General features: G+C 38.7%; 1 protein-coding gene across 1 annotated transcript in view; it reads left to right on the plus strand.

The window, feature by feature from the left end:
• Window positions 1-21,779, plus strand: part of ASPGA1 (N-terminal nucleophile aminohydrolases (Ntn hydrolases) superfamily protein) — a 37,164-nt gene extending 15,385 nt beyond the window's left edge. Inside the window, exon 4 of the mRNA XM_089985378.1 lies at window positions 21,149-21,779. Coding sequence (XP_089841504.1) covers window positions 21,149-21,622 — 474 coding nt within the window. The 3' untranslated portion in view covers window positions 21,623-21,779. The remainder of the gene's footprint in view (window positions 1-21,148) is intronic.
• The last annotated feature ends 2,580 nt before the right edge of the window (window positions 21,780-24,359 follow it).

Here is a 24,359-nt window from a genome sequence, read left to right on the forward strand (position 1 = left end):
TTCTAGTATAAACTTGTGTGTGACTTGTTATATTTTCATTTAGGTTTTCATGTAGATCATGTTGCTCATCATTTTGAGGTTCAATATGATCCTCAATGACAACTCCGGGAGGATCAATAGATTCAATATGATGGTCTATGCATATTCGAAAGAGAATTTTTATGAGATGTCATATGAAAAGAAGCACCGAAGTCTAGTATCCACATACATGGAGGTGATGATGAATAGGCTATGGCGGCTCCAGAAGTTGATGTTGAAGAAGTCTTGAGAAGATGTTGGCGGACTTCAAAAATTTGGCAAAGAGTTTCTTTGATATTTCCTCCATTGATATTTTCTTCTTCCTTCTTTGGAGTGTTTTCTCCAACCGCGACCACCTTTTCTTTAAGCTTTAGGCAAACCAGCTTAATATGCCCCGGTTCATTACAATAATGACAAATCACCCCCTTTCTATATCCATTATTTTTGGAAAAATGTAGTGGTCTATATGCTTTTACATTTGTTCCCGGCCTAGTAACGACCAAAATTTCATCATTCTTAAGACTTATGCTAAGACGAGTTTTCTCTTGGCATACTTCGACAAGAGCATCTTCAATAGGTAAGGCTTTACTTCTATGAAGAAGAGATGTTCTAACTTGTTCAAATTCGGGCCTAAGCCTATGAAAAAATTGAAAGAAATGTTCTTTTTTAATTTGTTCTCTTCTAAGCTCAATATCTTCCGGAGCCAACCACTTGGGCTCAAGAAGAGTAAGTTCATCCCAAAGAGGGGTTAAAGCACTAAAATAATCACGAACACTCATGTCCGCTTGTCTAGTAAATCTATTTTTTTTTTTGACAAAAAAATTGTCTAGCTAGATCTTTTTGGGTATACATGCCCTTAAGGAAGAACCATGCTTCATTGACTCTTAAATTTTGCAATGTTGACACAATTTCTAATATCAACATTGTTCATGAACCATGCCAAAATTTTGGCATGGTTACTTTCCCAATCTTCTACCTTGGATTAGTGCTCATCAATGACTTTGATGCAGTCATCTCCATCTACAGCTCTCTCAACACCTCCAATTTTGGTGAGTTTTAAGGTGGGTTCAAGAGTGGTGCCCATCACAAAGCCCCACAACTTCTTACCTCTTAGATGATTTTCCATAGCCGATGCCCACATAAGATAGTTTGCGCCATCGAGTTTGAATGAGAGCTCAACTCTTGATTCATGCTCCATTGATGACGGGAAAGATAAAATATGAAGAGCTCAGAGATCTTTCAAGAATATTGAAAATCCAAAGCTCTGATACCATGTAATGAAAATAGAAGAAGCACCAATAATCCAAAAAACTCTGTAAAAGAGTTAAACAATGAGCCAAGAACACAACCACGTAAAGTGCCTAAATAACCCACTAAGGGGTAAAGTGCCTAAAAGGCAAAAGTATATTGAAGAGAGAGATAAAGTGGGCTGAAAAGCCTTACAACACAAGGAGAGCCCTCCTTTTATAGAGGAGAAAAGTAGGAGAGAGAGGGACCACTTGGGCTCTCTTCTAGTCGTTGGGAGCCCCAACAGTCATATTAATGACCGTTGGGGCCCCATTGACTAGATGGTGGGGCCCGTAGTGGTCCTATTACAAGGTTTAAAAATAAAAAGAAAAAAGAAAAAAGAAAGATAAAAGAAAATAAAAAATAAAAACCATAAAATAAAAAAGTATAAAATAATTACAAAATACCCTTATCATCGGGTATTTGAATATACAATGAGAAATAAAGAGTATATATGTATATATATACATGTATATACGTATGTATATATAGAAGTATGTATATTTATATATACATATTTTAACAAGAACACACTTCAATCAAGTAGAATATTTGATTGAATAATCAAACCACCCACAAAAGGATCAAATAACTTTATTATTGCATAGAGACACTCTTAAAAGAGTTAAAGATACAAGGCTATAAGGGGCCTATTTATAATACAAATGGAGTCACAAGGGTGCAGCTCCATGTGGCTGTTGTGACCGTTGGGTGTAGCCCCAACAACTATATGGAGCTGTCCCATCATGTCTTGAAAAAAAGACAAAAACAAAAAAGAATAAAGAAAAAATAAAATACAAAAAGAAATTAAAATATCAGCCTCTAATGGGCTGACGCCTATTATAGTGAAAAGACTGAAATACCCCTAATGGGTATTTTAGTTTACATAGGTATATATATCTTAATAAGTTACACGATGGTAGGGTAGAAAGACAAACTTACCCTTACGTCAGAAAACAACAATAAGACATTTATAATATTTGTGAGTGTCAAGATACGATGTTCCATTACTTACTATCCTTAACACTTTAACTATATAATATTTTTTGGTTTTCACCAAACTTTAATTATCATTAGCAAACCTCGAGGGTCTCTCGTCTCCAACAAGGACTACAATGGTTGGGGTAAAAAGGACTAAAGTAGATTTCTATTTCGATGTATACATGGTGTTGTGGTTAATAAGAACAAGTTTGAAAATGTGGATGACATTATTTAATGTTAAGCAACAATTATGTCGTTGACGAATATTGTTTGAGAATGACCAGATGAAATGAGAGAAATTGAAAAGCTACCATTGGCAGGGTAAGAAGACAAACCTATCCCGGTATGATAAGACGATAACAAGGCTTGACCATATGAAATAAGAAAAATAGGTGAGTTACACGATGGCGGGGTAGAAAGACAAACCTACCCTTACGTGAGAAAACAACAAGACATTCATAATGCTGTCTTCAACAAGATGAAATATGAAACTGAGTGACAAGATACGATGTTCAGTTAGAGAAATTGGAAACCTACATGATAGGAGATGATGTTCAAGAACAAAACTTTTGGTGATGAATTTTATTAGTGATTGACCATGCGAAATAAGAGAAATAAGTTGGTGACATGAAGGCAGGGTAGAAAGACAAACGTACCCCTGTGTGAGAAAACAATGATAGGGTATTCATGATGTCATCTTCAACAAAATCGAATGTGAAATTGTGTGAATAGACACAATGTTCTGTTAACAAAATGTGAAATTTTGTGTGACAATACGCAATGTTCTGTTAGTTATAATCAATGAAACTCTAACAACATAACGCATGTGGGTTTTGAGCATACTTTAATTTGGTAGTGCCAATTGAGTGGGACTTTCGACTCCAACAAGTACTTTTATAATAAGTTGTATTAAAGAAGGGTCTGCAGAAAGATATAAATACCACAACTACAGAGTGGTGGGGTAGGAAGACAAAACTACCTCTTAAATTAGATATGTATGTTGATGCATACATGGTGTTCAACAAGATCATGTGGAAGTGTGAATCATAAGGTATGATGTACAACGACCAGTACTATGGTGATAACTATAATAAGAGGTTGACCATATGAAATAAGAAAAATAGGAGAGCTTCCCGATGGTGGGGCAAAAGGACAAACCTACCCTTGCGTGAGAAAACAATAAGACATTCATAATGCCATCTTTAACAAAATGAAATGTGAAAGGTGAGTGACAAGATACGATGTTCAGTTATTTATTATCTTTGAAACTCTAACTATATGATGTTTGTGAGTTTCACCAACTTTTAATTTTCATTAGCGAATTTAATCGGTCTCTCGTCCTCAACAAGGACTACATGATAGTAGGGGTAAAAAGACAAAACTACCCCTGAAAGAGATATCTATGTTGATGTATACATGTAGTTAATAAGAACGAGTGTGAAAATGTGGATGATACCATATATTGTTGAGCAAGAAGTACATTGATTATGGACTTTGTTAGAGATTAACCAAATGAAATAAGAGAAATGGGAGAGCTACACGGCGGCAATGTAAAATGACAAACCTATCCCTGAATGAAAAAACAATAACATGCATTCATAATGCAGTTTGCGATAAGATGAAATGTGAATGTCATTGACAATTATGTCACCATATAAAATAAGAAAAATAAGAGAGTTACACATTGGTGGTGTAAAATGACAAACCTACCTTTATGTGAGAAAATGCTAAGCCATTCATAATGCCATATTCAACAAGATGAAATATAAAAGTGTGAATAACAAGATATGATATGCAATTACTTATTATCCTTGAAACTCTATCTATATGATGTTTGCAAGTTTTTACATCATTAGCGAACTTAGTGGGTCTCTTGTCTCTAACAAGGACTAAAAGATGGTCGGGCTAAAAAGACAAAACTACCTCTGAAGTAAATATATATGTTGATGTATACATGGTTTGGTGGTCAACAAGAACAAGTGTGAAAATGTTGATGACACAATATGATATTAAGCAACAAGAACATTGACAAACCTACCCATACGATGGTGGTGTAAAAAAACAAACCTATCTTTACATGAGAAAACAAGAACAAGCCATTCATAGTGCTATCTTCAACCAGATGGAATATGAAAGTATGAGTGACAAGATACGATGTTCAGTTATCCTTGTAACTCTAACTATACGATGTTTGTGGGTTTTCACCAAACTTTAATTATCATTAGCGAATTAAGCGTGTCTATCATCTCTAATAAGGACTCCACGATGGTGGGGTAAAAAGACAAAAGTACCCTTAAAATAGATATCTATGTCGATATATACAAGGTGTTGTGCTCAACAAGAACAAGTTTAAAAATGTGGATGATGCGATATGATGTTAAGCAACACGTACGTTGGTAATGAATATTGTTAGAGATTGACCAGATGTGTAATACCCGTGATTTTTATCAAAAAAAAAAATTAACTTGAAATTTATGTCCTTGAACCCATACAAAGATATTTTTATTATTATATATGTTATTTGTATTCGGATATCAGATATTTTGTTTGGATCTTAGATATCTGATCACTAAATTTGACATTTAATAATGGATTTTGGTCAAATGGATTGGATCTCTGGTATTGGATCCTCATTATCAGGATCAAATTTGATATTGGACCCATGATGAATGAAGCGGATCAACGAAGTTTAAATCAGATTCTTAATAAGAAAACTTCTATATCATACCGATAACACCTGATGGGGATTCGTAATAGTTTATGCGACGTACGGATCCACAATATTGCATTTGGATCCTGAACATCAGAGATTTAAAACATGACAATGGTTCAATTAGAATTTTATGTTTGGATCCATAATAGTGGTCTAGATCCATGTATGGTAATTCTGAACCATAGTGTGAAGAAAACTTCAGATTCTTAGATCTGAATTTTTTAAAGGTTTTCATGAGCAAGATGGATCTTGGATCCATAGTAAATTATGGGGGATCCATAACAAGGTCAATGGACCCAAATAAAATTGTAATTGAGGTTACATTCGAAAATTAAAAATTAATACTTTAAAATCTAAGAGGAGATCTGGATGCACGGATTCGGATAGGCCTAAGTGTGGACCCATTGAGGATTTGGGTTGGGGGTCACGGGTGTGGCCAAACCAAACCCGTACCCAATGGAGCGTTAAAAGGCAAGAACAAAAAGAAAATCTAAAAGAAGATACGGATCCGCGGATGGATTTGGATGGGCCCAAAACGCTGACCCAATTACAAGTAGGTCGCGGTCGAACCAAAACCACACCCTCTGTCACGTTAAGTAACGAAAAAAAAAAACGAAAAAGACCCCTACCCGATAAATCAAGTGTTAGGGTTCATTTTTGAACCCTAACACGTCGTGAGGGGTGGCTGGGGAATGAAGATGCGCATCCGAGAGGAGTGAAGGAGGTAACCACCTCCTTCCTTTTCGAGGGCGCACCCTTCTACAAGAAGGGGTCCCTGAATCCCCTTCCTCCCTGAGCTCTCTCTTCCTCCCACTCATCTCTTCCTTTTCCTCCCGCTGCCTCATCTCTAACTCTCTTCCCGGTCGACGACTCCGACCACCTGCTGTCGTCGTCGCCAGCAACCAGGGCCACCGGCGACATCCTTCTTGTAGCAGCGTCAGCCACCTTCTCCTCTCGTTGTAGCCTCCTCCAATCGTTGGAACAGGTAGGGTTTCTGTATTTTTCTTTCAGGTCGATCGTGGGCTCGTGTGGGGTGTGGGATTGTTCGAAACCCACATCAATCGATTTGCAGGGGGGGGGGGGGGTTATCCTTCGAGCTCTGCAAATCGGGTGCGATGTCGACTGCTATGCAGTCCCGAAATCGCACGGGAACAACCACCTCAAAGGGGATCTTGATTTTGGCTGCCATGAAAGGAAACCCCAAACGAGCACGAAATTGGGGATTTTCGGTTACTGTGAAAACTCCGACTGCGAGGGTTCAAGAGAAAAAGAAAAAAACCCAAATCGCGGATTTGTGGGTTATTATGTTTGGCTTTATAGGCTTAATTGTAAAGTTAGACTGGAATTTAGACTAATCTGTTGATCATTGGTGGAACTTGTTGGTGATCATATATCTGTGTTCATGCATATTTTTCTTGGGTGAGGAATATTGGATGAAACCATGAAGTTATGGTGCTATTTCTAGAACAGGGACACTTATAGTTGCTGTTTATTAGATACAAGCAAAGCTGAGGAAATGGAGTCAGTTTTAGATGCCTTGTGGTTTCTACAATGAAGTTGAGAAATATGTAATTTGTTGAATGGAATTATACTTGCCATTCTTGATATTTTCCCTCTATGTGCATCAACTGCATTTCTTATTGTCAAAACCATGGTACCATTGTGCATAACTGCTTGAGAGGTCTGCAGTATATTATGGCACCATCCTAAATGCTTTACTGTAATTTTTGGAGGGTCTCTCTCTCTCTCTCTATATATATATATATGTTGTCTAGGTTGTCTATCCTTTGTACAATTTGCTTGCAGACCTTATTTAGATTCCGCTATGTGAGCATCTAGATTTTACTATAGCTTTCAGAATGCAATATTACCTTTCACGTTTATATGCATGCCTAATATCCTACTTATCGTGGGGGCCATTTCTTTTCCTTTTTCCTTTTTCCTTTTTGGAATATCATCGTGCTTTGACAGATTTATCAGCTTCCCATTTCTCTCACACTGTCATTGTTTAACTATCACCAACCTGTCTGCTTTACTTTTGTGACGAGAGTGCACTTTTTGTTACCTACTTTTGAAATCTTGGCTTTGTTCGTTAACGATTCCAAGTATGTTTATTATGACTGTACAGACGCTTCATGATAGTTTTCACTTTCCTACACAGAAAATGCCGCCATGAAACCTGTGATTGGAAGTTCCTTTTTGTCTTCAAGCTTGTACCCTTTTTCTAAAGTGATTTTCATCCTATGTTTTCAATCTTATTGGTTATTCCTTGTCTGACTAGGATATGGTAGGTAACTTTAGTAACAACCAAAAGATAAACATGCTAGTTAGCGATAGAGGAAATTAAGCCTCTCGTGCTTTCCTTCTGCCATTATGAAAATTAAATGTGTCTTCACTGTGTAAGCATGAGAACGAATGGATAGTGAATGCAATGCCTGCTTCCCTGTGCTCCCACTTCTTTGAAAACATGGTTATTCCAGAAGTTAACAGAGAAAGGAAAGGAGATTCAGGTAAATCATATTCACAAAAACATGCTTAGTGCCTTTTTCTTGATCAGTCACAAGAGGGGATAAACAATCATAACTGTGAAAGTAAAAGCTGTGATTGTTGGTCACAAGGTTGAAGGCAAGAACAAACACAGTTGTCAATCACAATCACTAGTACTTTTCTCATGTTTCATCAACCTTGAGAAAATGTGCTGATTGTGATTTACAATCACAGTATCTTGAGAAAATGCAAGAATCACTAGGCATTGCAAACATGCCAAAGAAATCTTATAATTGAGTAGTGAGATGACTCATTCTCATATCATCCACTTATAGCTTCCTGTAGGTTATTTGGCCTTAAATTCCCTGGCTTGTCACACCTATGAGAATTAATCATCTGTCTTTGGTTCCCTGTGTTTGCTTAACTGATGATCAATATGTTACATCCGTAGGAGTTAATTTTACAATTGGTATACATGTTAAACTCCAGATCATGGTTATGCACTTGTGTGTTGCTTCTAATACATGTTATGAATGAAAGGCTTTGGGGTATTGAATTGATGTAATGTGCTTAATCAAAGTAATGCATAGTTGACCCATATACATGTGTCCAATTTAATAAATGTGTTGTGCATGAGTGTAGCTACATGGAAATTTTGTGAGCATGTGTAAGATCTGAAATGCTAGATTTATATTGCATATGTATTAGTTGCCCTAGGGGTCACCTGTTTAAAGAGATCCGTGAATGTAAGCTGGTGTGTGACATAAGTATGTGAGTCAAAGCATGCATTTGCCATGAATGAATACAGTGAATTGAAGTCATGCACTTGACATGAGTGAGAATTGTAAGATTTTGATATATGTGGGCTGTAACAAAAGAGAGAGATAGAGAGGGAAATAGGAAAACCTGAGAGAGAGGAAGAGAGGAGAGATAAAGTGGGGCGCAGAATACTTCTCCCCCTTTGTATCATTCTATTTATACTCAAAATGTACATTTTACAAAATACATAATAAAAAAGAATGTAATTACAAGTATGCCACCGCCTAGAGGCGCGTGCCTTAGGCGGTGTTATGGATTGGATCAAGATCTGATCCAATCCAAATGTGTCTTCTTAACAGCCCCCCTCAAGTTGGGCATGGGGATGAATCATGCACAACTTGTTCTTCAAAGTCCAGAAGTGCTCGCCTGTAAGTCCTTTAGTAAACAAGTCCGCCACCTGTTGTGATGTAGGAATATATGTTGGAGAAATGACCCCGTCTTCAACCTTTTGACGAATGAAATGTTGATCAATCTCTATGTGCTTGGTACGACTGTGAGAGATGGGATTGAAAGCCATTTTAATAGCACTCTGATTATCACAAAGGAAGGAGGAGCTGGCAATGGGAAGTAAGAGTTCTCCAAGGAGGTGTCGTAACCATGCAACTTCAGCAGTGCCGGCAGCCATGGCTCTATATTCTGCTTCTGTGCTTGACTTGCAAATGGCCCGTTGTCTTTTGCTACTCCAACAGACGAGATTGGAGTCAAGAAAAACACAATAGCCCGAAACAGACCGTCTCTCATCTGGATCACCCCCCCAGTCAGCATCAGTATAGGTATAAAGATGATGTCCATCCAAGACATTTGAGGACCTTGTGTAAACGAGACCATCTCCAATAGTAGCTTTGAGATAGCGTAAAATCCGCTTAACTGCTTCCATATGCTCTTCTGTGGGAGCATGCATGAATTGAGAGACCTGGTTCACTGCATATACTATGTCAGGACGGGTAAAAGTGAGGTATTGCAACATGCCAACAATACTTCGATAAAACCGAGGATTAGGATATGCATCACTTCCATCAAGAGCACGCAACTTGGAGTTAAGAACACTGGGAGTATTTATGGGTTTGCACTGCGACATCCCTGCCTTGTTTAATATGTCAAGAGCATACTTATGTTGAGTGAGAGTCATCTCATTATCCTTTCTATCAAGTTCAACCCCCAAGAAGTATCGTAGCTCGCCAAGATCTTTCATTTTAAAAGCCTCTTGTAGGACCTCTTTAACATGAGCGATATGAGAGGAAGAGTTTCCCGTGAGTACTATATCATCCACATATATGAGAAGCCAAGTTACAGTTTCACCTGACCGATATAAGAATAAAGAATGATCAAGAGCGCTTCGAGTGAAACCGGCCTGCTGAATATGGAGAGAGAACCTGTCAAACCATGATCTAGATGCTTGTTTGAGCCTATATAATGACTTCTGTAGTTTGCAAACCCATTGAGTAGGATCACTTGATGCATACCCTGGAGGTTGCTCCATATATACTTCTTCTTTCAAATAGCCATGAAGAAACGCATTCTTCACATCCAACTGATATAAAGGCCATCCATGTGACACTGCCAGTGAAAGAATAACTCGTATTGTCCCCATCTTGACAACTGGACTGAAAGTTTCATCATAATCCTCACCATACTGTTGAGTGAATCCTCTGGCAACAAGACGGGCTTTGTATCGATCAACACTGCCATCGGGTTTATATTTAATCTTATAAACCCATTTTGAACTCACTACATTTTTCCCGTCTGGTCGAGGAACAAGAGCCCAAGTTTGACATTCATGCAAGGCAGACATCTCCTCATTCATGGCATCAATCCAACGTCTATCTTGAGAGGCTTGATCATAACTCTTGGGCTCCTCATTTTTGTTCACCTCTGTCATAAAGATCTGAAAATCTAAAGAAAAATTGTCATAGCTGACCCACCTGTCAATTGGATGTCTCACCCGTTCTGATCTGCGTGGAAGAACATCGGTTGTGTCTGAAGCACGGATAGAGGGAAGCCTTCTACTATAAGTCATCCCTGAAAAATAACCAGATGGTCGAGGATCACATGTGGATGGTTCTAAATCAACTTGGGATGAGGCAATGGAAGTGTCATGACATATTGGAGCCGAAGATTGATGTGGATCACCTTGTGGAGATAAGATTTCAGCACTAAGCCATGGATCATAAGACTGAGGATCAGCATTGGATTCCACAAGTGTGTCTGTCGAGTCCTTGAATCTGAGTTCATCAAAAACAACATGACGGGAAATGTGTACACGCCCAGTTTTGGGATTGTAACATCTATACCCTTTATAACTGTCAGAATAACCAATAAATCTGCACATAATAGCCCGATCCTGAAATTTGTTTCGTAAAGAGACATCAACATGAACATAACAAATACACCCAAAAACCCGCAACACATTGTAATCAGGGTGTTCATGATGTAAAAGGAAATATGGAGAGTTTCCTTCAAGTAATGACAATGGCAAACGATTGATGATATATACGGCAGTATGGAAAGCTTCAGTCCAAAGAGTCATGGGGATGCCAGTATTATGTAACATGCTTAATGCAGATTCAACTATATGTCTGTGTTTTCTCTCTGCTATGCCATTTTGTTGAGATATATGTGGACAGGAAATCTGTCTAGTGATCCCATGATTTAGTAAGTACTCAGTAAATTCTTTTGAGATAAATTCTCCCCCACCATCACATTGGAAATGCACAATATTAGAGGAGTATTTGTTGCGGACTAAGGCATGAAATTGAGTAAACAAGTGAAACACTTCGGATTTATGCTTCATAAAATAAATCCAAGTGTATCGAGAGTAAGAATCAATGAAAACAACATAATATTTGCTCCCAGAAGAAGAAGAAAGAGGAGCTGGTCCCCAAACATCAAAATATATTGTCTCAAATAATTTGGAAGCTCGTTTATTTATCAACTGAAAAGGCAAGGCATGACTCTTACAAATATGACAATTAGAGCACATGTCTGACTCATTGGCAGGACTCAGACTGGACTTGGGGATGAACCCATTCTTAACAAGATCACAAATAAAAGAATGACTGCAATGACCTAAACGGCCATGCCAAATGAATGACCTATCATACTCTGTTAAAGCAACAGGATGAGGACTAGGAGAAGACGGAACAAAGACACTTGACGCAGACATTGTTGGAGCTTCCTCAAGAACGTACATGTTGCCCTTGCGAACACCCTCAGCGAATGTCTTCTTGGTTCGAGCATCCTTGACATAAACAGAAGATGGAGTAAATTCAACAGAGGAATTAGAATTATCAATAAGCTTAGAGACAGAAATAATATTTTTCTTGATATTTGGAACAACTAGAACATTTTTCAAGGGTAAAGAATAGTGAGACAAAGACACTTGTGCATTTCCAATGTGGGATATCTTATGATGGGATCCATCTCCTGTAACAACTGAGCCTTGAGCTAAATAAGGGAGAGCACTAGAAAGTTTACCTGCATTATCAGTCACATGAGTTGCTGCACCAGAGTCCACATACCAAGTTCCTTCCTCATTCTGTTTAAAATTGATCTTGGACATAGCAGTCATAAGAATTTGTTGCACATCTGGAGGAATATGGTTGCCTGGCACATGTGAACTCGTCTGCGTGTTATCGCGTCGAACCCCTTTGCCTTTGTTCTGCGGATTGTGCAACACTCAGACTTTACGTGTCCCTTTTTGTTACAATAAAAACAAGTAGGGATCCTCCGTGGGATATTGCCCTGTGTGGTAGCCTGAGGAGTAGGAAGGATTCCTCTTCCCGTCCCTGGTTGCACATGGAACCCTCTAGTACGATTCCCTGGATGAGAATAAGTGTTTGTAACAAGAACATTGTGTTGACCATGCGGCAATCAGTCCTGACGTTGCAATCGGCTGGCTTCATGTTGAAGCAGTTTTGCCTTGAGATCTTCAAATAAGGGAAGGGAAGGCAACACCTCTAAAGCAGTACAGAAGACATCGAAATCAGGTCCCAACCCACTTAGGACTTGTTGAACTTTGTCTTTATCGTTAATAGGGTGTCCCACAATGGCCAGTTGATCGCTAATATTCTTCAGTTCAGTCATAAACTCCAAAACTGATCTAGTACCACGCTTGCAATCTTGAAATTGCCTCTTAAGTTGAAGAAATCGGGCTTCAGAAATTTGGGAATATGTTGTGGCTAAGGCCTGCCACAACTCCATTGCAGTGAGATCATCATCAATCCCTGCGAGCACTTCATCTGAAAGGGTTGATGTAATATAAGCAACAAGAGCTTGATCATGTGCTGTCCATGTATCATAATCCGGATTAGGCTCAGTTAATGTGCTTTCAACTTCCCCGGCAGCATTCTTCACATCAGTCACATTGAACTCAGGTGGTGCAGGAAGAGAGCCATCAATGTGGCCATAAAGCCGATGACTCTTGATAAAGGGGATGATTTGACGTTTCCACGTCAAATAATTGGTTTGATTGAGTTTTTGAGAGATAAGTTGAGAAAGAAAGCTGGAAGAGAGGGCAGCCATAGAGGGATTTAAGGTAAAATTAGACGAATTTGGGATTTAGGGCAAGATTAGGGCAAAATTTGAGAAAATTAGGGGCGGATTGAAAATTAGGGCAGAAATTAGGGCACAGTAGAGACAAAAACAGATGGTGTTTTCGGAGTAAAAGGAGATCTTCACGGTAAGAAAGAAGAGAAATAGGGTTATTTGGGAGAAAGAGGGATTCACGGCAAGAAGGAGAGAAGAACTTACGATCAAGAGAGAGATCCCGCACGATATGTCTTCAGCCCGAACCTGGCTTTGATACCATGTAAGATTTTGATATATGTGGGCTGTAACAAAAGAGAGAGATAGAGAGGGAAATAGGAAAACCTGAGAGAGAGGAAGAGAGGAGAGATAAAGTGGGGCGCAGAATACTTCTCCCCCTTTGTATCATTCTATTTATACTCAAAATGTACATTTTACAAAATACATAATAAAAAAGAATGTAATTACAAGTATGCCACCGCCTAGAGGCGCGTGCCTTAGGCGGTGTTATGGATTGGATCAAGATCTGATCCAATCCAAATGTGTCTTCTTAACAAGAATGAATTGGAAGCATGCTATGAATATGAAATTGTGAACTCATACACATGCATATGCTCATCATTGTTATATGCGCATCTTTAATTGGCGTACAAGAATATGCATTATGAAGCATTCAAAGGTAATACATTGTGGTTCATTGATGGTCTAAATGAATCATCACAGGCCTGGAGAGTCTTGAGCTTTGGTTTGCTCTTTCTCTAATTGTTTAAAATGCATCTCAAAAATCACATTTATTGGCACTGTTCTATATGTTGCCACGGTCTGTGGTTCCGTGAAGAGCTTGGCATGCTGTTTTGCAAGTTTATGTTTATATGTTGATTTGCAAATTTATGAAACTGATGTTATTGTCTTATTGCACTGTTTTCTTGTTGCCACGGGTGGTATATCGTGAAGAGCTGCCCATGCTAATTTGCGAGCTTATGGTTGCATGTTGATGTGCAAGCCTATGTTATTAATTTTGCATGTTGATTTGCAAATGTAAAAAAAATAAATTAGTAATAAAAAAAGAAAAGTAAAGAACAATGTAATATACATTCTGGGATCTCCCATCGAGAGAATGAGGATCTTAGAGTTCCGATCTTGGGGAGACTGTGAGGATATAAAAACTCCGTGTTCTTGATTTGTTCTCTGAACTCGATATTAAGGTTCCTTCTCCTGACCACGGTTTTAGGGAGAGTCCGCCACTTTGCCTGGGGGTGATGTGTTTGACACAATTGTTGTTGTTTTGGTATACCAAAGAAGTGACACTTGTAGGCGTGGGGTGTCTCTAGTGTCCCCGACATAAGATGTGGAGGTCTAATGTTCCGATGGATGGTGCTGTTTCCTGATATCGGTCGAGGACTAAGTTTGGAACCTAGTAAATAAATTACAACTTGTGTGCTAAGCTACTCTGGGAACCTAATTTGACCTCGGAGACTGTACCCGTTTGGTGTATCCGCGGGCAATGATAATTAAAAAGAACTTAAAGTGGTGTGCATTTAATAGGGCATGCATATGGAAAATGAAACTTAATGAAAGATAATAAGAAGATTCATGCATTACACATAAGTCATGCATTTTCTTGCTATGCATTAGATCATGCATATTTCAATTGTTCTCTCAATCATTACATGAGGATGAGTGTATGAGGTTTACTTCTTAATGCCTGTTAAATGTTTGTTACTTCCTTCTGCTTTAATGTTTCTGCATGCCTAGCACTTATAACTGATGCATGGGAAATTTCTTAAATGCTATAAATTGTTGGTTAAGTTTTATATAGGTTACTGTTGTGGTGTAATTGTTTATGTATATGCTGAATATCATACACGACACCCACATCAAATATTTGACACATGATATATCTGCAAGAAAAATTACAGTAATTCCTACTTAGACAATTGTAGTCTAATTTCTATAAATATATCATTTTTCAGGTGAAGAGTAGAGCTTATGTGCGACTGCGGGATGAGGCATCAGATCAAGATTTTGGATTTACTGTTCTAAGGATAGTTTGAGAAACTCTGATGTTATTATTCATTGATAATGAAATGAAATAAATGTTTTGGTCTTGCTCCCCACTGTAATGTTCTGGAATACTTAACCTTGTAGTATTACTTGTTTCCGCTGTTTCAAAAAAAAAAAATCTCAAAATTTGGGTTAAGATTTCGGGGCGTTATAAGATGAAATGAGAGAAATTGGAAATGTACACGATGGTAGGGTAAAAAGATAAACCTATTCCTGTCTGACAAAACAATAAGAAAGACATTCATAATGCCATGTACGACAAGATGAAATGTGGAAGCGTTATTGACATGGTACGATGTTCAATTACTTAAATCATGAAACTCATAACGCATGAGGGTATTCACCATACTTTAATTTTGATGCGATCGTTTCCAACGAGTACTTTTATTGATGGCTAGTACATGAAAAACCATGCGAAAAGTGATAAATAGCAAGTCTACACACTGGTGGGGTAAAAATACAAAACTATCACCGAATTGAAAAACGATGTTGTTTACATGACGCCATGTTCAACAAGATAAAACGTAAAAGTGTGAATGATAGGAGATGATGATCGAGAACAAGTATTTTGGTGATGGTTGCTGTTAGTGATTGACCGGTGGAAATGAGAGAAATAAGGTGACTACACGAATCCGGGGCAGAGGTGGCTACACGACTGCGGGGAAAAAAGACAAACATACCCATATGGGAGAAAACAATGATAGGATATTCATGATGTCATCTTCAACTAGGTTAAAGTTACTTGCCTATATCCAGCAGTAGGCATTTATGGCTTTGTGTTCTTTCAGTGCTTCCATAAATATTTGTTACTATTCTTCAAAGCGAGCTGCATACCCATATTATGTTTCTTGGCAATCTATGTTATTTACATTACCATCCAACCAGAGCTCTCTCTTCTCTGTTACCTTCTGACGTGGTTCTGCACCATATTAGCAGAATAATGAAGGTGAAAAATATGAAGGTTGCTACTCATTGAAGTTGAAATTTATTATCGCATGTATTATATATTAATCTTAGGTAAGCTGTGGAAACATTCTTATATGTTTAAACCTTAGAATATAAATAAATATTACATGATAACATCATTTTGCCTGTTTTCACATCCTAACATTATGTATCGATGGAAGCCCTCAACATCTTTTTTCTTAAGAACCAGTATCAGACATTAATGAGAACTTTGACTGAAATGTTGGCTGTTTGCTTTTCAACCTCATGCAACACACTTCAATTTTGTGCTCTGTCATCTTCATACATAACTTCCATTTATAGATACCATAGTCACAGATATCAGCGATATATTGAAAATATTGTCTATATATATATTTTTTGGTAAATGATTTAAAAGGTAAAATATTGAGTTTTTTGAAATTAAATGTATTGTTATATTGTTGTGATCAGTGTTATCAAAAACGCGCCTTGAGGCGCAAAAGGCACGCCTCGCCTTGAGGCGCGGCCCTCTGTGCCTCAAGGCGCAAGCCTGAGGCGTGAAGCGCAAAAAAAAAAAAATTACTAAAGCCTGAGGCGGGATCATCGGAGAATCCGATCGGCGGCGATCCAGCCATCTTCTTGACGGAGAAATTGCCTGCCGAGGGGCTGAACCAGACGATGAACTTGGAGTCGCAGCCACCGTGGTGGAGGAGGTCGAACCCGACGCTCATGGAAAGCATGGAGACGGCGGGGGAGCCGATGCCAGACTTGACGAGGAGGCGGAAGGTGTTGGCGGGGTCGTTGGGACGGTAGGAGAGGTGGACGGAGGGACCAGCATCGAAGATGGTGGCGAGGCTCATGCAGAGCTCTCCGGCGGCGTCTCCGGCTGATACGCCGAAGAGGAAGGGGAGGCCGAGGACTCTCAGGGGGACTTTCGCCCTCAGGAGAGGCTTCCGCTCCTCCCGAAACTTGAGGGATGCTCTCTCTCTCTCTCTCTCTCTCTCGGTTCCAAAGAACGAAATGTTAAATAAAAGTTTAAACTACCAAAAAACGAAACGTTAAATACAAGGTAAAACAACTGATAGTTTAATCATGTTGTGCTGATATGACCGTAAATATCGTAATAAAATCATGATATTTTTTATCTAAAGGATAATATCGTGATTTTGAAAATATTACTACATGTTGACTGTTCTAGTGACTGTTGACTTACTCGGGTTCCAGGTGGCTTGCCCTAAGCTTGGGTGGGTGTGGCTCGGTTCAGTGTTGTGGACTTTATGGCTAACTTAGCTAGACTTGAAGAGGATACATAATTGAACTGCCTTTTTTGGGCCAACTCAATTAGTATTTTATGGACCTCTCCAAGGCTCGGTTCAGTTGAGTTGATGGCAACCGATTGAAGGTTAAGTACTTATTTGGGTTCCTATCGTGAAGAACCAAATCAGCATGATATGTCCAGACCCGTGTCTGACTTTGAACCGCCTGAACCATGTCCAGGTCCACATGGCTAGAACCAAACCCAAGCTAGTCAGGTAAAACCACTCTTTTTGAAAAAAACAAAAACAAAATGCTTATGAATTGACAGGACTTTAATTGAATCTTGGGTTGGATCTAATTGGATCCTACTTCAATATTAAGCTCAAATTAAGGATTCAACAAGTAGGATGTAATCTGACACAAATCCAAATCTATGTCACAGGGATTCGGCTAGCAGGGTGCCGCACCCGCGTCGACGCGACTCGACGCGGGTGCGGGTGCGGCACCAGGTGCGGTCAACCCGATCCTGGGTGCGTTGACCGCACCCATGATCATTTAGGTCCATTTGTTTTTTGGATTTTTAAAAAAAAAAAAATTGCCCTGTGAAATGGGCTGCGAATTTGAATTTTTTTTTTTAAAAATCTGTTGTCAGGGCCCTGAGAGACAGCTGCTGTCTGTCAGGGCTGACAGGCAGCTGCTGTCTGTCTTTAAAAAAAATCTGCCTGTCAGGGCTGACAACAGTCAGCTGCTGTCAGCAGCTGACAGACACCTGCTGTCAGCAGCTGACAGACACCTGCTGTCAGCAGAAAAACCCCGATCCCCTTATATATATATATATATATATATATATATATATATATATTTTTTTTTTTTTTACATTTTTGCCCCTGCCGCACCCCCGCACCCGGGTTTTTTGGAAGTGCCGAATCCCCGCACCCGCGCCCATGTGACATAGATCCAAATCCAATAAGTTAGATTTGGTAGCCAAATTTTACTATCCTATTAAAAATCAGATATTTTTTTATAATTTTTTTTAAAGTTTTCAAAAAAAAAATTTGAGGCTTACGCTTTAGGCCTCGAGGCTTACACCTCGCCTCGGTTTTGGGCGGAACGCCTCGCTACGCCTCAACGCTTTTCACAGCACTGGTTGTGATGTTACCACAGTAATATCATGATAGTTTTGGTCACTTTTATTTTTATATTTCTTTTCTACATTTTACATATGTTTTTTCTTCTTTCTTTTGTATATAACTTCTATTTACATTTCTACAAAAATGTTATTATGTAACCATATTCTTTTCTTACTTGTTTTTGCTGTTTTTTATATTCTTAAAACATTTTTAGTGCCGAGATTTTTCTGAGATTTATCAATACAACCCATGTTATCATGACATTTGGCTTGCCGGGATATAGCGGTGACCAATATTTGTGGCTGTGATGCATACATATAAACATGCATATGTAAATGCATGCATGCATATACGTATGTATTTACATGGTTTCTTTTTAGCATGCATGCATTTATGTATTTAAATGGTTTCTTATTCAGAATATACAAGTTCTCTCAAGATAATTGACCAAGAAAATAGAAATTATTTGTAGATCTCAGGATATACAAAGAAGATGGAAAGAACCCAACAATTTTCTGCGATATCTATGATGATGATCCTAATTCCATCTCAATTGTAGAACATGCAAGAGGGTTCAACTGATCTTTTCCTTTTTATGAATAAATGATCACAAGCTTCCATACCTTAAAATTAGCATCGTTATACTGGTTACCACTTCAATTTCGATCAATCGATCTACAATAATTAATGGTGTAAACTAAGTCATAGGGATTTGGCCAACCGGGTGCCGCACCCGCGTCACATCAACGCTGGTGCGGCACCCGGTGTGGTCAACCGGACCCTGGGTATGGTCAACGCACCAAGGGTCATTTGTGTCCAATTTTTGGACAAAAAAAATGCTCGATGAAAAGGGCTGAAGGGAGGAGGATTAAGGCAATTTTTTTTTGCCCTAATCCTCCCGAGTTTGCGTCCTGTAGCCGACGCCTTCACCGATGCCCTGCCTTCGCCGACGCCGACTCCTTCCGGCCGCTCCTCAGTTATCAGGTACGCCTCTCTCTCTCTCACTCTCACTCGCTTTCTCTCTTCCTCACTCTCAATCGCTCTCTCTCTCTGTCTCTCTTCTCTCTTCTCTCCATCACTCTCTCTCTCTCTCTCACTCTCGGTCGCTCTCTTTCTCACAACCCGCCACCAACCTCCCTGTGCCTCTGCGTCTTGTACACATTGCCGAAGGCCACCCTATGCCCAGGGTGCCCCCGGTTCGACTGGGATTGAGCTCGACTCAGTCGAGCCCTCCAACCACTGACCCCCCTCCCCCCCCCCCCTCTCTCTTTGCACATTTTTTCGAAAACAGGGCAGGCTAGAAGCCCGCCTTCTCCTTCTACTTCCTTTCGGCGAGCCACTAACAGCTCCGCTGCTCACCATTCTTTGTGGGTTTCGACTCAACCGAGTCAGTCTTGGTTCAGTCAAGACGAGCCTAGCTCGGTTATCCCAACCGAGCCTAGCTTGGTTAAGACCCCAACTGAGCCAGCTTGGTTCAGTCAAGCTGAACCCAGCTCGGTTAATGTTGTTAACTGTTAAAACTTATATATATATATATATATATATATATATATATATATATATATATATATATATATATATATATATATATATATATATATATATATATATATATATATATATATATATATATATATATATATATATATATATATATATTGCCGCACCCCACACCCAAGTTTTTTGAAAGTGCCGCACCCGCACCCGCACCCATGTGACATAGGGTGTAAATTAAGATGTATAACCTTTTGCATAAACAAAAAAAGGCAATGACTTTGATTGTCTTTTGTTGAAGCAAACGCTACAAAATCGTTGACCATGATATATTGGTTATATGAAGAGACATGACGAGGTCTTTTAATCATGGCACACTACTCACATCTGAGGTGAAACTTGCTCAAGTTTTAGTTTGGAATTCACATTATTGGGTAGCATACTCGTTCATATGCCAATTGGTAGTAGTTGCAGGTTGCAGAGATCAGGCCAAATTGACAGTGTCCTAATGCTTAGGCATTAGATGTAGTGTCCGTTTAAAGAAACAGTTTCTCACAGATGGTTTATTTAGACAATTAGTAGCCATTCAAATTTGAGATCCAAAACAATGACAAGTATGAACAGAGAAAGCGATGAAGAGGAAGAAATAAAGAAAGGGAATGCCTGCCAGTTTAGTCATCCTTTATTCATTCATATATGGATGTATGTTTGAGTTTGTTATAATAGGATGGGATAAAAGATAAGAATATCCTCAAGAATAGATATATTTAAGGGTAATTCATGTATGTCTCTAACATATGGCATATTTACATTTAACCACCTAGTTTTCATATATTTAATATAAGCACCTAACTTTTCAAGAAATTGCTCAGACAACCACCTGAGTTACTTTGTACGTCACCTAACTCTTAAAAATGACAATTTTATTCTTTTTATTTCTTTAAATTATTGTATGTCACTTCTATAGCTCTTCATTTTTGTACCAAAGGAAATAAATAATTTCAAAGGGTAAAAGCAATACAGGCGATCATGTGAGCAATTTCTTGAAAATATAGCGGTACACACGCACACCTACTGGGTCAGGTCAGGTTGAGTAGTCAAAGCTTGCAGCTTTGCTTTCAGATAGAACAGTACAGTCAGTGATGTGTATTGTGACCATCCGGATATCCATGCAACTGGAAACTGTGGTGTATGTGCAAAGATTGAGGATGGATAAAGAAAAGATGCTCCTGAAACAAATACAAACTTGAATTGGCATCCTATGAAGTACTTCATCCATGTTTATAGTCATGAGTGATCACATAATCAAGCAGAGGATAGAGATTGTTGTTTGTGCCAGGCCTCCTGAATATTGTAATCTCCTTTCTTACAAACCATAGATTTGTACATACTATATATCCTTTGAGTTTTCTCCTTCATCTCTTGACAGAGTTCCTGATTATTGCAGATAGACTATAACACACCTGTTCACGAAGCCAATCCACTGGGATCAGCAGCTGCCAATGGAGACAGCCAGCTTGGAACTGTTGGATGTGTAGCAGTTGACAGCCATGGAAATCTAGCAGCTGGAACATCAACTGGTGGCTTAGTGAACAAGATGGTCGGTAGAATTGGCGATACCCCTGTTATAGGAGCTGGCAATTATGCAAACAATTTTTGTGCAGTATCTGCTACTGGTAAAGGAGAATCCATTATCCGTGCTACTGTGGCTCGAGATGTCGCTGCAGTCATGGAATACAAAGGGCTTTCTCTGAAAGATTCCGCAGCTTATGTTATAGAGAAATGTGTGCCAAAAGGTGATGCAGGACTTGTTGCGGTATCAGCCACTGGTGAAGTCACAATGGCATTTAATACTTCAGGTATGTTTAGAGCTTGTGCTACAGAAGATGGTTACTCTGAAGTTGGGATATTTGCTTCTTAATCAGTTAGCAGAAGAACAAGACATTGATAATTGTGATGAATAAGTTGATTGGCTTCTATTGCTGAATTCTCATTGTTGTTCATGTTGTTATTTGACCTATTGATTATCATTAATAAATTCTCTCTCAACAAATATATAATGGGAAAATTTTGCCCTAGCTTCATGGACCTTAAGCCACATGTAGCCATAAACTTTGGATGGTCAATTGTGAAAACTGATGAACCATATTTGGCTTCTCTAATTCTCGCGTCGACTTATACTCGTTATACTTTGATCATAGCCTTTGAAGGATTAGGTTTTTCTTTTACAAGAAATAAAGAAGGAATAAAACCTGGTTTGCTGCCATCATATCTCCAGTGAATAAAGTTTCTCATGGAAAAGTTGATATATTTTTATCAGATGATATATATAATAATGTTTGCTACTGTGAACACCTCAAAATTTTCAAAGTTTTGTAAAAATGACCCTTTTGCTCCTAACCCCGTTTTCTGAGAAAATCAAGTCAGCTTCAGATTCTCTGAATTAAAATTCATATTGATATATTCAAAATCAACTCCGGATCCGAATCCAGCACTTTAAATCCATATTTCCTCCAAATCCGGATCAAAAACCCATTTCTGAAGAAATCTTCTCAAAATAGTTTCTAAAATTCTCAGAAAAACTCCTTTTGTAAATATTTTACAAAAACATCAAAAAAATTAGTTTCAATCTTTTGATTTCTTGTAAAGCTTTAGGATTTCATTCTAAAAAATACAAAAAAATAGAAAAATAACATGAAAAAGCAAAAATTCGAAGAAACTACAGGAAAAACAAATGATTTCAAGCTTTGCAAAGTTGTCTTTTGCTAAAAACCTCATTTGAAAAGCCATTTTACAAAAAATTTCTTAAAAGGAGTCTTCTCTTTGGAAAAAGAGAAAATCCACAACAAACTCCTCCCGCACTCCTTCCTTCTCCTCCCATCGTCCGATCTGCAACAGCATGCTCTCTTCTCCACCTTCAATCCTCAACGGGTTTTCCCCTCTCGAAGCTTCCATTTCCTCTTTAAGAAGAGGCCAGCTCCTGTCTTCTGGCATCGATCGATTTTTTTTTTACGCCCACATCCATTGTCAAGTGGATCGAGGACTCTCTGGCTCTCACATCCCTTCTCTATTTCTCCTTCCCTCTTTTGCTGGTTTGCATCGATCTCAACTAAAGGAGCTCAATCGGTTTCACCGTTTCAGCCCTCCTAAATTGAAGTTCAACAACGAAGGCACGATCTGATTTCCTCCGATCCTCTCCCTCTTCCAGCTTTGAAGTTCTAGAACAAAAAGAAGGAAAAAACAAGGCAAGAACTCATCCTCCCTCATCTTCTTTATTTGTCTCTCTTTGGGTTCTTAGTTTTGTGTGTGGTTTAATGGCAAATCTCACGTATGGTGCCAGGTTGCATATAGCAACCATCGGCTCATACAGAGTAACATCAACAGGAATCCTTTGATTCCGATACTTCCCCTTATTTCCTTCTTCTGTGTTACTAATAACTTTGGGTTCATATGATTCGGATGGGCATTCAGTTGTCATTTCCGCGTCTTCTCTCTTTCACAGTCGACTCCTACTTTTTTTTTTGTTTTGTTATTTTGTCTTTGATGGCCGGTTGATCAGGAAGATCGTAATGATCTTGACTTTCTGCTTTCCTCTGTTGATCCTCTATCGATTTTATTTAGCCTGATTCTGTTATTGGTTCAAGTCAGGATATTGTTAAAAAAAAAAGGAAGGAACATGGCTATGATGAAGTGATTTACCTAGGAGCCTATGCTGAAATACATGGATCCACTGTCGTTAAGATCAATAGTCTCGCATTGGGGGAACGTATTTTGCAGAAGATAGTCTGCTACTGATGAGAGTACCCCTGCTCCCTCAACCCCAATTCATCTATAGATCACTTTTATGTCCTGTGACATGCCCTGGGATCTAGTGAAATTGATACGTTCTTAGAAGATGTCAATAAAACTGATTAATAGCATTGAGCCGCTAGTGACCAGTATCTATTTTTGCGTTAGATAGCCTACTAGCATTCATGTATTCATTCTCTGTTCATTTTTTTTTGTTTAATGACTGATCTTTAATGATTCATTGCCCCTTTTACACTTCTGCATCTTTATCATATATGCGTGAACAACATGGGAGTGTTGAAAGTTCATAAAAAAAAGGGAATATATAAAAATCCTTCTTGCTTCTTCATGGAGACTAAGTTTCATTCTCCGATTTTCAGGTATTCAGGAATCTCCTGTATTTCCATAACATCTTTGAGATTAGCAATTTCGGTAGTTCCAGTTAGCAAATTCTTTTTAGAATCCATGACTTTGTTTCTTTCTTTTCTTTTCTTTTTTTTTTTTCATCTTGCCATTAGATTGATCGTTGCGTTAGTATTATTAAACAGAGTTATATAAGCATTATCACATCAGTATTTGCTTATGATCATTTGGACACCGTGCTCCATCACCATCCACAGGCTTACTTACACAGTTGAAACTGGGTGATCTTGACACAGTGGGTCAGAGAGAATCCTGCAGAAAAATCAAGGCCAAGTTGGGGGTGATAATAGGTATATTCATGCCTTGTTCAGGGGGGGTATGTTGAGAGCTCTTTGTTATGTCTGATATTCATGGTAATTGCCATCATGAGAATGGTGAATAAAACTTTTGATTGTGAATTTTTGGGCGTATAACAGTGCGAATCTCAGGACTATTGTAGGCATCAA

This window comes from Nuphar pumila, chromosome 13 (genome assembly GCF_984573655.1).
Source record: "Nuphar pumila chromosome 13, dmNupPumi1.hap1.1, whole genome shotgun sequence".
NCBI lineage: Eukaryota > Viridiplantae > Streptophyta > Magnoliopsida > Nymphaeales > Nymphaeaceae > Nuphar > Nuphar pumila.